A 15,711-nucleotide genomic window follows, 5' to 3' on the forward strand; every position below is an offset into this window, starting at 1 on the left:
CGGCTGCTTCCCACTAGCTATCTGTTTTACGTTTGGTAGTGTATATATGTCCATGCCACTCTCTCACTTCGTCCCAGCTTACCCTTCCCTCTCCCCATGTCCTCAAGTCCATTCTCTAGTAGGTCTGCGTCTTTATTCCCGTCTTGCCCCTGCGTTCTTCATGACATATTTTTGGTTGTTTTTTAGATTCCATATATATGTGTTAGCATACGGTATTTGTTTTTCTCTTTCTGACTGACTTCACTCTGTATGACAGACTCTAGGTCCATCCACCTCACTACAAATATCTCAATTTCGTTTCTTTTTATTGCTGAGTAATATTCCATTGTATATATGTGCCACATCTTCTTTATCCATTCATCTGTCGATGGACACTTAGGTTGCTTCCATGTCCAGACTTGTCAATAGAGCTGCAATGAACATTTTCACTGTTATTCTTATTTTGACTTTTACAAAATGATAATTACGTTTACCAGAAGGAGGTGTCAATATTAAATATGCAGTCATTTAAAGCAACAACAAAAAGCTCCCCACTCTCTAATCTTTGATATCTACTCTTTATGCATATTTATCAGTAGACAAATAAATATAAAAACCCAGTACCCCAAAACTCAATGGTTTTCTCCATCATTGTGAAAGGAAAGTCAAAATGGAGTCAGTATTTCTAAGAGAGATCTCTAAAATGGAGCCGGGAAGCCATTAAGGAAGTACGATGTTTGCATGACTCAGCCTGGATGGAAGCTGACCTTTTGACCTGATGAAGAACAGAACACCAGAACACCTGCCAGAAACTCAAGATACTAATCAGACCCTTACCCTAAAACAATTCATGACAGTCTATATACTAACAAGACCCCTACCCTAAAATAACCTGTGATTTCTTAAGGACAAATAATTTGACTCGCATCAGAGTCGATCACAACTCTCACCAGGGCAACTTTTAACAACCTCGTGGTTTTTGTCTTTATAAGCCCCTGACTCTTTCTCTTCCTCGGAATACTCTTTCAGGGTTAACTGAATCTGTGTCTCCCCAATTGCAATTCTTAAGTCCCCAAATAAACTCTGTTCTTTTTGCAGCCTCCTGCATTTTTTCAGTTGACATTATTTAGATCTTTTCTTCCTTAATTAATGTTGTCCCACCCCAAATAGCACAAAGCTCTATAGATTCAAAGGAGGCAGAAACGGAAAAAACTACAAGGAAGACATTATGATTCTAAAACCAAGGCAAGGGACTTCCTTGGTGGTCCAGTGGTTAAAAATCCACCTGCCAATGCAAGGGACACGGGTTCGAGCCCTGGTCCGGGAAGATCCCACATGCTACAGAGCAACTAAGCCCGTGCACAACAGCTACTGAGCCTGTGCTCTAGAGCTCACGAGCCACAACTACTGAGCCCATGTGCCACAACTACTGAGGCCCGTGCACCTAGAGCCTGTGCTTCGCAACAGGAGAAGCCACCACAATGGGAAGACCGCGTACCGTGGCGAGAGGTGGCCCCTGCTCGCCACAGCTGGGGGGAGCCTGCGCGCAGCAACGAGGACCCAATGCAGCTAAAAATAAATAAATTAAATAAATAAATTTAAAAAAGAACAAAAGAATCCACCTTCCAATGCAAGGGACGTGGGTTCGATCCCTGGTCGGGGAACTAAGATCCTACATGCTGCGGGGCAACTAAGCCCACGCACTGCAACCACTGAGCCCACACGCTCTAGAGCCCGTGCGCCACAACTAGAAAGCCCACGTGTTGCAACTACTGAGCCCACGCACCACAACTAAGACCCAACGCAGCCAAACAAATAAATAAATAAAAATAAAACCAAAGGAGAGAGAAAAAGAGATGCAATTGACTATAGCTTAAACATTACGGGTATGATCTCATTATCAGGCATGTTCATCAAGATGGCTGCCCAGACATGCCCAACAATGTGAATGCTGCTTAGATCCAATTCTATGAGAACGGTCTCTTCTTTGGAGGTCCTCTTACTCATATTCCTCAGCTATACATAAAAATCTTCCCCCCAAAAATCATTGGTGGAAGGATGAGACAGAGTCATGTTGATACCAGTGTGTGCATAGTCCAAAGTCTTCTTCCCAGGCCTTGCTGTTGACTACGAAATTCAGAGTAGGAAAGGCCTTCCCCCAGCTAGTTTCATACAAGCCACAAAATGACCAAAAGAGGTAGACCAGTCCTCTTGGTAATTCTAGGAAAATAAAAACCAAGACAATCTTATTTCTGATGATGCTTTAAATCTATTTTAGAATGGAGTAGTAAATAAACAAATATATTTTTTTAATCAATTATTTTAGTATTTGAAACAACAGGAAAGAGGAGCAGGCCATCCTCACAGCAAGGGAGGAGAAGCATTCTCTCAAGGCCTTCCTTATCTTGAGCAAGGAAAGTTTTCAAAGCTACATTCAGTACTACAAGAATCACTATGATCAGGTCAACTTTTACAGAGTAACTGTGGCCTATAAAACAAAACCACTGATTTATTAATACATGTCTGGCTACTAAAGCAGTTATAAAACTATATTATGTGGAATTTCTTTAAAAAATAGGGGGTAGAAAGTACAGAAGTAAAATACAATTTAAATGTATGATAACTGTTAAAGCTAAGTATTGAAAACACTGAGATTCACTATGCTACTCTTCTGTGTAAGTTTAAACTTTTACATAATAAACGATTTTCTTAAAAATATGTAAAATATCATGTTTGAAAAAGGCAGTTCACAATAGTATAAACAGAGATTATTATAAAAGTATGTCAGGTGATAGAGGAAACAGGTGTTTCTGGAATTATATAAATTGAGCTAAATGTTCATTGTTTTTACTTTTTTCCTGGAAAGTTGTTTGTGTTCCCCAAAATAAAAGAAAATAAACTTGGTGATACCACCCTGGGCTCATCCCAAAGCCCTTCTCTCCCAAATCCTGTATCAGGGCCACAGGCACCAGCACCCAAGCTCCACGTTTTTCTTACCTCTTGAGGCAGCTCCAGTTTTGACCGGTCATCCAGGCCATTGGAATGCAAGCCCATCAGGTATGGCACAGGAGCATCTAAGAAATGTAGGAGAGAAGCTGGGAGAATAGGAACATAGACATGCTGCCACTGGAAAGGAAACATGAGAGCTGTAATTGTCTCCGCCACAGTCATCAGTCTCTGGTAATCTAGGTCAAAAACAAAACACACACAAAACCAGTCAAAAACAAGGTACTTGCTTCTCAAATAGTAAGTTAAAATCTTCAACACAATTTCACATTTAGAAAGGCACAGGATAAACTTCAGCAAGGGTATGCTCAGAGTATGATTCCCTTGTGGGTATCAGAGAGACAACCCAGAGACCTCAATGGGCCACAAGCTGAAGTATACCCCCACACACACAGGTCCATGCTAGTAATAAAGTTTAATATAGAAATACAATTTAGAAAAAAAGAAATACAATAGGTATCATAAATAGTACCTTGCTCCGAATACTAAACCAGAATGTTAAGTAGATTCTCTTCAGTAGAAGGAGAATGGGGAAGTGGAAGAAAAAGAAAAGGAACAGTGGTCTAGTCTCTGTTCAGCATGAATGTCAAAACACCTCATTTACCACTCACATGTCTGCATTCTACAAGGAGCTGATGTGAACTTTGCCTTCAAGATCAAGCCCAAAGAACCTTCAAGCATGCAGAGGCTGGTTTTCCACACTAGCCAAGTCTGCCTTCCACCTGGCAACCTTTCTTGAATGGTAACAGCATGAAAGTGTCATTTTAACACTTTGATAAAAAGCTCCCCTAGAACCTGAAAGACCCAGAAGATTGACTTTCATTACTCAAAACTCTTATTCTAGGTCAGAGAGCATATCTTGGAAGAGAAGCTTGTGCTCAAAGCTTAGCTTTTCTTCAGAATGCAATTTCTAGACTTGTTTTATTTTTAAAATGAGTAAAAAATACATCAGCAAAGCCAATACAATAGATTGAGATTTAACACATTACTATTTACAAATGGTATGATGGCTTCAGACACTTAAAGACAAAGTAGGAACATCAATTTTAAAATCATATGAGTAATATCCTCCTGGAATGGCTGATTTCAAATGAGTTTTCACAGGAGCTAAACAGTTTTATGCACTAAAAACTCAGCCCACCATTTAAGCAAATCCCAGCTTGGTTCATAAATGAGTAATAAATAACAAAAAGCTTTCCAGAGAATGAAGAAGAATGAGTAGGAAGTGAGCAGAAGCTGATATATATCAACTAGGTTTTAGCAAAGCAGCCTTTGTGCTCACCAGTAAAACTTTGGAGCAGCTTACCACCTTGCTCCTGGCTAAGCATGACCTGGAAATAGTTTTTTTTTTAACTAGTAATGCAAATAAATAAAAATTGATGACTAAAACTTCATCATCTCAAACATTTTGAGTACACTCTAAGGAAGTGCCTCACGCTTCTTCGGGGAAAGCTAAGGCATTTGATAGATAATAGGTAAGTGATGTAAAACAATCAGTGGGTAAAACTGAGCTCAGAGATTTGGTCATCAATAATGATTTTTAAAAAAATACAACTGATTTAGCAGAAGGAGAAAAGAGCGCAAGCTTTTTCTATTCACTAAAATCAGGAACAGACTGATAAGAGTTCAAGAAGAAAGTCGATCTCATTTTTCACTGTGCCCCACAAAGCACATTCCCATATTAAAGACTATTTGGTGAGGACCCTCTCCCAATTGAAGCAACAACAAAAATATTTCCCAAATTACAAAAAACAATTAAAAAAATAAAAACTCTTTCAAGGATTAAATAGATAATCTATATAGCCTTTCAGAAAAAGTATTTACTCCAACGTGAGAGTAAGCAACAACTGAGGAACAAAATTTAGGCCACTGCAAGTTCTATCTTCAGCCTCTTCTGAGATAGCTCAGTTCCATGGGCACCTGTACAACTTTGCTTGTTATCTTTCTGTTGAAATCTTCCTGCTCTATGACTATTCTAACAATTATTATTAAGAAGAATTCTAATGGTTCTCTAGGCGAGGCCTCAGTTTTTGTATCTTTCACCTCTCTTTTCTAGATATGAATGCCTGTAAATAATCTACTAAGAGCAATAATCTTGAGAATCTCAGAGATGATAAGAATATACTTTAAAATTCAAACTTAAGATGATCAAAAGAATGTAAAGGTGTGGGAGAAAACCTCCAAGAGATATTTAAAGCTGAAGGTCCCAACACTGGCACTTAAACACACATTTTGAATAAATATTACACTGAATAATTTCTCCCCCCGTTTCAGTGTACACACACATATAGACACACACCATTTCTGGGTTTTTTTTTAAAAAGACAGGAAGGAGCAAGGCCTTTCCAATCATGTGAAAACCAAAAAGCTGCTTCTTTTACCGAAAGTCAATAAAGCAGGTGCTACTCCTTTACGTGGCTGGCATTCCTGACAGGTCTGCTCAGAGACAAGAACATCTCATAGGGGTCCAACAGACACTGAGTAAAGGAGTCCCTGAAATGCCTTCCTCATGAGGCTTCCTGGACACTGGACTGCTTGCTCCTTATAGTGTACCTAGTTACAGTGTCAGGGAACATCTATCTACTCTCTAATCATGAAACAGGGCATGCTGAAGTCTGAAGGAAGGGGCTTCCTCTGCTCCATAAAAGCAGGCTTTTCAATAGCACAGACATCTAGTTCTGGTTTTTCCCTACTCTTCAGGATGAGTCTAATCCAGTATCTGAAACTCGGCCCACTTATTTCTGCTAGAGTGGGTAACCTTATTCGCCTCAGATTGAAATCCCTGAAGAATTCCCTGTGATGCACTTGAAAGTGTGCTATTCTTAGAAACAAAACACTTTAGGGGATGAGAAATCATCTCCTCTTTCAAGGCTAAACTGCTTTCCATCTATATGGTCTGGTTTTACAGATACTAGAAACTTGGAATTTTATGGCCTCTCTGGTCTGAGTTGTGGGTTTCGTTTTCCCTACATTTTTGTATTTTAAAAAAGCAACAACTCATCTTGAAGGATGGCCTAATAAACCATGCCTCCGGGATCCATCAACCCGTGGTACCCACACTAGGATGCTGACCTCCCAGAGCTGTAAGCAACAGCACAAAATCCATTTCTATACACCAGTACAAACGATAAAATCAGTACCTCCTTTGCCATTGCCTGTCTCTGTGCTCATCATTCCAAGGAGGTGAAACTAATAAATAGGAAACAGATGAAGGTCATCTGCATCCAAAGAGTTTTAGCCAATCAAAATCAACTGGAAACACTTCAGCTCGAGGCAACTCTGGGTTTTCTCACAGCTCCCATAATGCTGTAATGAGCAATTACTTTGAACAAAAGGAGATAATGCAAAGCATACTGGGATTACAACCACTTCTGAGTGGTGAAGAGAGAATAATCAGCACATTCTTATGACTTCTCTCTGTGCAGAGAAAGACATTAGACTTGGGATCACTTTACAGATAAGTTCACTCCTAAAACAAACTACAGGGAAGTTCCTGCAAATCAGAAATTGAATTAGAAACTGTCCTTGCATACTCACAGTTCTGTGAAAATTGTATGAACAAGGATGTTTCTCATGCAATCTTTGTTCTTAGGAAACAACCCAATCTATGTCCTGATATCTCCAAGATAAACTGTTAAATGAAAGAAGGTATAAAACAATGATTAGTATGCTTCCATCTGTGTTGTTTTTAAAAGGTATACATGCTGTATGTGCAAGGAAACAGGAAACAGTGATAAGTCTTAACACGTCACTGTACATACACCCTTTTGTAATATTTTAAATTTCTACCATATGACTGAAATGCTTTTTTTCCAAGTTTTACTTTAATATACCATATGTATATCAAAATGTATATAATTTAAAGAATATTATAATTAATACATGTGCAACACAACATTAAAAATAGTGCATTATATAAAAGTATTTAGGAGGAGGGCATGAAAAAAAAATCAAGAGATTATTTCACAAGGGTAGGATTTTAGATCAAAAAGAAAGGGAAACAAGGACTTCCCTGGTAGTGCAGTGGTTAAGAATCCGCCTGCCAATGCAGGGGACATGGGTTCGATTCCTGGTCTGGGAAGACCCCACATGCCGCGGAGCAACTAAGCCCGTGCGCCACAACTACTGAAGCCCGCATGCCTAGAGCCCGTGCTCCGCAACAAGAGAAGCCACCGCAATGAGAGGCCCACACATCGCAACGAAGAGTAGCCTCTGCTCACCACAACTAGAGAAAGCCCGCACAGCCAAAAAAAAAAACATAAGGGAAACATTCAATTCTCTCTGCACTGTTTGTCCACACATTATTTATTTGTTTTAAAAAACTATTATTTCATTAGGGATGCACAAGAAACTTGATCTCCGGCTACCACAGGAAGGAGAGAGGAAGGAGATTTCATTTTATTCCCTTTAAAATTGTTTTGATTGCATGCCTTGAGTTTGCATTACTTTTGCAAAAAAAACAAAAACAAAAACTAATGCAAGGTTATGTATAAAATAAGCTACAAGGATACATTGTACAACATGGGGAATATAGCCAATATTTTATAATATGTATAAATGGGGTATAACCTTTAAAAATTGTGAGTCACTATATTGTACACCTGTAACTTATATACTATTGTACATCAACTATACTTCAGTTTAAAAAATTAATTAAAAATACTAATTATGCATTTGTTTCCAAGCTTGTCTGCACTAGTTGAACTTATTACTGGGTTGTATAATTTAAACAAATATTATGTAAATAAATGGTAAGATATGAGGACAAAAAACAAGAACTGTTTCTCTGAAAACAAAATTAAATGCTTTAAAAAGACTCAGCAAAGCAAAGTCACTGAAAATACAGCAATTGAATTAGGCATATCACTTAAGTGCAAAAATCTTGGGAAAACTAGCATCTACTATGGTTCTTTTGCAAGGTCCTTTAAAAGTTCTCGCTCCACTTTAAAAACTGAAAACTCAGTGAATGAATTATGGGTGAGATTTATGCAAGAGAAACAATGCAGACCCCTGATTAGTGGATCCATAATCAAAGAAAATGCACAGACATTTCATCAAAAGATTGGTGATTATACAGTCATATGGTTTAAATTAAAATGTTTAAGGGATGTATATATCCTTTTAGGATTCCCAAACTTACGTGACTTTTTCAATTATCGAATTCACTACCCCACTAAATCACTTCAGATAAAGAACTTCTGCTCTCTGTATAATTTTAAAACAACCACTAAAATATATGCTATTAAAGAAAAACTATCTCTATAGGGACCAAAGAACAAATATTATGCAGTAGTAAATGATCTACACATATCTTAAAAAATGATTTTCGGGGCTTACCTGGTGGCGCAGTGGTTGAGAGTCCGCCTGCCGATGCAGCGGACACGGGTTCGTGCCCCGGTCCGGGAAGATCCCACATGCCGCGGAGCGGCTCTGCCTGTGAGCCATGGCCGCTGAGCCTGTGCATCCGGAGCCTGTGTTCCGCAACGGGAGAGGCCAGGGCAGTGAGAGGCCCGCGTACCGCAAAAAAAAAAAAAAAAAAAAAAAAAAAAAAAAAACAATTTCCCTAAATAACACCTCTTTTCTATTCAGAAGGCAGGACATGTAGTGGGCAACACCGACTCTGAGTGCTGATGGCATGTTTTTCGAGGGCCAGAGAGATTTCCATCCACATGAGTTCTCTGAATCATAAATAAAAATTACTTCAAGAAAACCAACCTGAATTGTTTCAAGTACTCTTAACAATAGACAGCACAATCTACATCCAATAAAAGGCAATCCATTCCATTTTAACCTCAACCATGCTGATTTCCTTTTTGACCCCTTGGTTATTTTGAAGTGTGTTTTTTAGTTTTAAGGTATTATTATTGTTGGTCACAAGACATACTTTGTATGATTCAAGTTATTTTAAATTTATTGAGACTTGTTTTATGGCCCAGAATATGGTATGTTTTTTAAAATATTAGACTTTTTCATTCTCATCCAGAGAAAGCAATTGAGCTGCGACTGGCAAAAATCGATCATACTGCGGTTCACCCCCATTTACTTGACATGAAGATTGGACAAGGGAAGTATGAACCAGGCTTCTTCCCTAAGCTGCAGTCTGATGTGCTTTCCACCGGGCCAGCCAGCAACAAGTGAGTCAACCCCAGGGATTCCCTGATTCAGCTCCCTAGCCACAGTGGTGAGGGTTATACGGTATCTGGACCTAGACTGTTATCTCCAGGAGACCTTGACATTTGTAAAGCAAATATGGAGAAAACACACACTATCCAGGTTGTTCACTTGTTTTAACAAGGAAACAGGTGACAGAGTATCATCGGCTCCTGTCTCCACTGTGCAAATTGGGATAGCTCCATGTGTCAGGGCCTGTAAAAGGCCGGACTGCAGATGGGTTGAAATCATCTCATTATTGAATCCATACAACACCTAGCTAGCACTGTATCATTAGTAAGTGGTGGTTGAAATAACTGAACTGAAAGTAGATAGCTTAGCAGGATTGCTCTTCTTCGTTACTTTTGGCGATGAGTGTATCAATGCCCAGGCAGAGTTGAATGAGTATAGTTTTGGATCTGCAAGTGAAGTTTTTGTAGGTGTTTCAAGAGAGATATGTCTCTTGGGACTTCCCTCGTGGCGCAGTGGTTAAGAATCTGCATGCCAATGCAGGGGACACGGGTTTGAGCCCTCGTCTGGGAAGATCCCACGTGCCATGGAGCAACTAGGCCCGTGAGCCATGGCCGCTGAGCCCGCTCGCCTAGAGCCAGTGCTCCACAACAGGAGAAGCCACCGCAGTGAGAAGCCCACGCACAGCAATGCAACTAGAGAAAGCCCACGCACAGCAACGAAGACCCAACGCAGCCAAAAACAAATAAATTTATTTAAAAAAAAAAGATATGTCACTGTCCCTGGGGAGTTACCTCTTTCTTGCCCAGTAAGTGATCTTTAAGCTACCCTTCTCAAGGTTTCTGAGCTATCTCTGGTGATTTCTTGGTGGTTTCCCATGGCCACCATTGGTCCCTAGATGTTTAAGTTTTCTCCCGTCAGTTGACCTTACTTTCTTAGCAGAATATTCTTTCTTTCTTCCCTTCCTTCTTTCCTTCTTTCCTCCCTCTCTCCCTCCCTCCCTTCATTCATTCCTTTCTTCATTTATTTTTGGCTGTGTTGGGTCTTCGTTGCTGTGCACGGGCTTTCTCTAGTTGTGGCGAGTGGGAGCTACTCTTCTTTGTGGTGCGCAGGCTTCTCATTGTGGTGGCTTCTTTTGTTGAGCTCGGGCTCTAGGCGTGCGTGCTTCAGTAGTTGTGGCACGCGGGCTCAGTAGTTGTGGCTTGCGGGCTGTAGAGTGCAAGCTCAGTAGTTGTGGTGCACAGGCTTAGTTGCTCTGCGGCATGTGGGATCTTCCCGGTCCAGGGCTCGAACCCGTGTCCTCTGCATTGGCAGGCGGATTCTTAACCACTGCGCCACCAGGGAAGTCCCTTTTAGCGGAATATTCTTAATTGTCTGCTTTGATTCTGTCAGGTGGACAAAAAGGAATGCCCCTGCCCAGTGGAGGCGTAAAGACCGGCAGAAGCAGCACACAGAACACCTGCGTTTAGACAATGACCAGAGAGAGGTAAGACACCTTGAGAATGACAAGGAATGACCCCGTTATCATGCTACACCCTCCTTCTCCTTCTCATTTCCTTGGCCTCTGTTCTGATTCAAATATCCTCCTCATAAAGAAGGGTTAATAAGAAGTTAGTTCCTGATCCCTGATATGGGCCTCGGTTGTGACAAATCCAGGATGTACAGTGTTTCACAAGGGGCAGCAGGGCCACTAGCCATGTGCGTCCTCTCCCTGAACCAGATTTGTACCTCTGTTCAGGAATGATAACCAGTGCTTGGAAGAGAGCCTTTCACTGTCCTTTCAGTAGTCACTCATGCATGATACTCACTTCCTCCCAGGGGTTGGGAGAGTGGGAGGGCTGACAGGAACCTCAGAAATAAGATTCTAAAACTTGGGAAAAATCTCTTTAAAATTTTTGAGGCTTTTGTGTGTGTGTGGGTGGTATGGTGGTAAAGAAGTTAATTTTGTTAGAGTGAGAAAGAGGAAAAGCTGAACTTGGGTTAATGCTGTGACTCTCTGAACCTGGGGAGGAGGAGCCTTTTTTCCTATTTTTTTCTTTATCTTAATTTAAAACAGGTAATCTTGACTTTTTTTTCCTCAGAGGAGCAAAAGAATATTATTATCAGGTGCGTGCGGATTGAGGATTCTTGAATTGACCTGAATCCTTATTGCTTGTAAGCTGAGTTTCTCAGCTCCACTGTAACTTGTTCCCAGTAAAGTTTCTATTATAAACTTCAGGTTGGAGACCCTGCGTTACTGAGTTGCAGAGAACTTGTGAAAATGGAGCTTCACCTTCAGAAACCTATTTCAGAAACTTCTCTTTGAGAAAAGACCCTGCAGTTTGCATTTTATACAATGAAATCCAGTAAAGCATGTTGTTTTCGTATGTGTCTGGCATCTCAATGAATGGGAAAATATTTTGCCTTTGCTGTTTTTTAAAGGAATAAATTAATATTGCAAAATATGGTTATGAATTTTTAACTGCTGGTTTATAGGGTACAATTGTACTTGCCGTTTTTGTGAGGGTGGCCTAATGGATGTTGGGTGTAGGCGTTACTTTAAAAGTCTCCCCTGGGTCTTCCACCTCACCTCCATATTATTTCTTTCAGCAGTGTTTATTGAGTACGTTTTCTTGGTCAAAATCACTATAGTAAACACTTTGAAATATAAAGATGATTAGGAGGTAGCCTTGTCCTCAGGGAATACCAGTTTATTAAGGGAGCAAAGGCCATATGAAAGGGCCATATGAGAGGCACGCCAGTGTTTGATCACTGATTAGAGAAAGCAGAGGTCAGTTCTGTCTGGGGTAATCTCAAACAAGACTGTTTGGAGGAACCAGCATCTGTTTAAGTCTTGAGGACGATAGGATTGTTAGGGACAAAGATGAGTATTGCGGGCTTCCCTGGTGGCGCAGTGGTTGAGAGTCCGCCTGCCGATGCAGGGGACATGGGTTCGTGCCCCGGTCCGGGAGGATCCCACATGCCGCGGAGCGGCTGGGCCCGTGAGCTGTGGCCGCTGGGCCTGCGCGTCCAGAGCCTGTGCTCCGCAACGGGAGAGGCCACAGCAGTGAGAGTCCCGCATACTGCAAAAAAAAAAAAAAGATGAGTATTGCAAATAAAGGAGATGGCAGGATCCAAAGTTTGGTGGTGGTTGTGTGAAGGAGGCTGTGGGCAGAATATTTGGGAGGCAAGAGGTACTGGAGGTAGCTAGCAAGTTAGGAGCAGGTAGCAGTAGTGCAAGTGATAGTAATTGAAGCCTAATCTTAGGGGCTGGTAGTAGGGGCAGATTGAGGGGCCAGAAGATAGAATGGACAGAATTGTACTACTGGAATAAATATGGGGAAAGAAAGAAGTTGGGAGTAAAAATGTTGGTTGTGAACCTGGGATACTGAGAGGATGTCAGTGTGCAATTTACTGCATTGATTTGGTTATATGTTAAAACAGACAGCATATGGGGAATCACCAGCAAACTGTAGAAAATCAGAAAATGCAGTTGTTGTTTTGAGTGTACACACATGTTCTTCAGGCCCTAATTCAGCAAGGATGGATATCTTTGATATGAGCAGAGGAATTAAATTCCTCCAAACTTGGTGGGGAAAATGATTTTCCTCAATAGTACTCTGAGATTTGAGTTGGTTTGCCTACTCATAGGAGTTTGCACACTCATACATGTTGCAGCCATATGTTTTTTACCTCTTGTATCATTAAAGCCAAGAGGGCTTTACATTAGAAAAAACAGAATTAATTCATCATATTTTCTCAGTTTTCCCTACGATACAAGCACTGCATTTTAAACTTTGCCCTGAGCCTAGGAAAGAGGCAGTAAGAAAGTGCAGGGTGATAGTGCCCTCTTCAGGCCCCAGCAGTACTGGTTGCCTGTGGTCTGTGTGCACGGGCACTAAGAGTCTTTGATTTTTCCTTTTGCTTTAGAAGTACATCCAGGAAGCCAGGAATATGGGCAGCACCATCCGCCAGCCCAAACTGTCCAACCTTTCCCCGTCAGTGATTGCCCAAACCAACTGGAAGTTTGTGGAGGGTCTGCTGAAGGAATGCCGCAACAAGGTGAGCTGTGGACACTTCTGAATGTGTATTTTCCTTGGCAGCCAAGATGAGACCAAGGCCTAGCTCTGACCACTCTTTTCTTGATTTTGAAAACATTGTTAATATAATGGGATAGTACTAATGTTAAGATCCTTTTAACTTGGAATTAGGTGTATTTGTTTTAAATAAAATATACCATTAATTGAGAGCAAGCACACTTTGCTTGATAAAAACTTAATATGTATTCTTTAAAACTGAGAGACAGATGTAGTTTTTAATTTTAGACATCTTATGTTACTTAAAATCATTAATTTTAAGTAAGTAGTATCTTAAGTAAGTAATGTAGTTGTATTGTCTTCAACAGATTAGTCTTACACGTATGCAAATGTTTTTGCCTCTCTGATTTAATCTGATAGCACTGATCTCGTGTCTAGAAACAAGAATTCGCTGAGTGCCTACTGTGTGCCAGATGAAGGTGTATTATTCAGTTTAAGCTTGCTGTTGGCATGTTTTTCTTCCATTCTACAAGAAGAGTAATTTTTTAAAGCTATATTAAGGTATAATTGATATACAAAAAATTGCACACATATAATGTATACATCTTGATGAGTTTGGACATATGCATACACTGGTGATACTGTTACCACCAATCAAGGTAGACATATCTGTCACTTCCAAAAATTTCCTTATATTCTTTTGCGTTTTTTGTTTGTTTTTGGGGTAAGAGCACAACATGAGATCTGTCCTCTTAACATTTTAAATTGCACAATATTGTATTATTATAGGTGCTATGTTGTACAGCAGATCTCCAGAGCTTATTCTTCTTACCTATGAATACCGAAACTTCATACCTCTTGAGCAACAATTCTGTTTTTCCCTCCCCACAGCCCCTAGCAACCACCATTCTATTCTCTGCTTCTATGAATTTGTTTGACTATTTCAGATACCTTATATAAGTGGAATCATGTAGTATTTGTCCTGTTTGGCTTATTTCACTTAGCATAATGTCGTCCAGGTTCATCCACGTTGCTGCAAATGGCAGGATTTCCTTCTTTTTTAAGGCTTTTTAAAGGCTGAATAATACTCCATCATATGTATGTATATACCACATATTGTTTAGCCATTCATCTATTGGTAGATACTTGGGTAGTTTCTATATCTAGGCTTTCATGAATATGCTGCAATGAACATGGGGATGCAGATATTTCTTTGAGATCCTAATTTCAGTTCTTTTGGATATATACTCAGAAGTGCGATTGCTGGATCAAAAGACAGTCATTCTTTTTTTTTTTTTAATAACAGATTTGTAGAGATCTGCTTTCTTTTATTTTTAAAATTATTATTTTTATTTTTGGTTGCCTTGGGTCTTCGTTGCTGCGACGGGCTTTCTCTGGTTGCAGTGAGTGGGGGCTACTCTTTGTTGCAGTGTACGGGCTTCTCATTGTGGTGGCTTCTCTTGTTGCAGTGCACGGGCTCTAGGTACGCAGGCTTCAGTAGTTGTGGCGTGTGGGCTCAGTAGTTGTGGCTTGCGGGCTTTAGAGCGCAGGCTCAGTAGTTGCGGCGCACAGGCTTAGTTGCTCTGCGGCATGTGGGATCTTCTGGGACCAGGGATCAAACCTATGTCCCCTGCATTGGCAGAGGGATTCTTAACCACTGTGCCGCCAGGGAAGTCCCAAGATAGTCATTCTTAACTTTTAATATTTTAGTTCAGAACTTAAATTTCTAATAAAAATACAGCCTTTCAACCAAGTCAGTATACTGTGCTTTTTAGGACAGTTGAACTAACTTGGCCCCTACTACATCCTGTTTATTCATCAATGGAAAAAAAAGGTTTTCCTGCATTTCAGTTTCTAAGTGATGCTCATTTATGGGATGAAATCAAATATACTTTCTCTTGAAGAAAAAATTATTACTGTTACAAGTTAGGTTGATATACCAGTACTGATATTTTGAATTCAGGCATCTTAAAAACTTCATCAGTTCATTCTAAGTCGTTGATATCCATGATTTTTCCCAATAATGTTGTCTTTTCTCCCATCAAGAACATTGGTGATGCTGCCTTTTTTGAAAGAGGGCTTGTCTCTTGTCTCTGGGATTTGTTTTCCATGCCCCTTGCATTCATTTTCAAGTTTTGAGATGCATGCTCTGGCAGTGACAACTTTCTTATGTCTACTGCCTGGTCAACAATGATGGTGAAATATATCCTAATTTCAGATTTGTTATTATGTGGAAAAGTGTACATGTTAGAATTGAAGAATAGCCTAACGCTATCAACTGTTGGCTAGCATGTGGAGCAACAGGGAACTCTGATACTGTTGGAAATGTAAATTGGTATGATTGCTTTGCAAAACAGCATAGCATTTATTATCCAGTATTCTTCTCCTAGGTATACTCCCTAGAGAAACCTTTGCAGCATGACCCAGGAGATATGTACGAGACGTTTACAGCAGAATTCTTTGTAATAGTCCCAAACCGGAAACAACCCAAATGCCAGTCAGTAGGAGAATAAATAATAAATTGCAGTATATTTATACAGTGGAATGCTATACAGTGTGGAAATAGACAACAGATATATTGATCAGTGTG

General features: G+C 40.2%; 1 protein-coding gene across 2 annotated transcripts in view; it reads left to right on the top strand.

Annotated features, from left to right (window-relative positions):
• The window catches only part of DENND5A (DENN domain containing 5A), a 108,323-nt gene that overhangs the window by 71,036 nt on the left and 21,576 nt on the right, over positions 1–15,711 (top strand). For both annotated transcript variants that reach the window (XM_079928511.1, XM_079928510.1), the window contains exons 9-11: positions 8,969–9,119; positions 10,498–10,591; positions 13,015–13,146. In XM_079928511.1, the coding sequence (XP_079784637.1) occupies positions 8,969–9,119; positions 10,498–10,591; positions 13,015–13,146 (377 nt within the window). The remainder of the gene's footprint in view (positions 1–8,968; positions 9,120–10,497; positions 10,592–13,014; positions 13,147–15,711) is intronic.

This window comes from Stenella coeruleoalba (genome assembly GCF_951394435.1).
Source record: "Stenella coeruleoalba genome assembly, chromosome: 8".
Classification (NCBI taxonomy): Eukaryota; Metazoa; Chordata; class Mammalia; order Artiodactyla; family Delphinidae; genus Stenella; species Stenella coeruleoalba.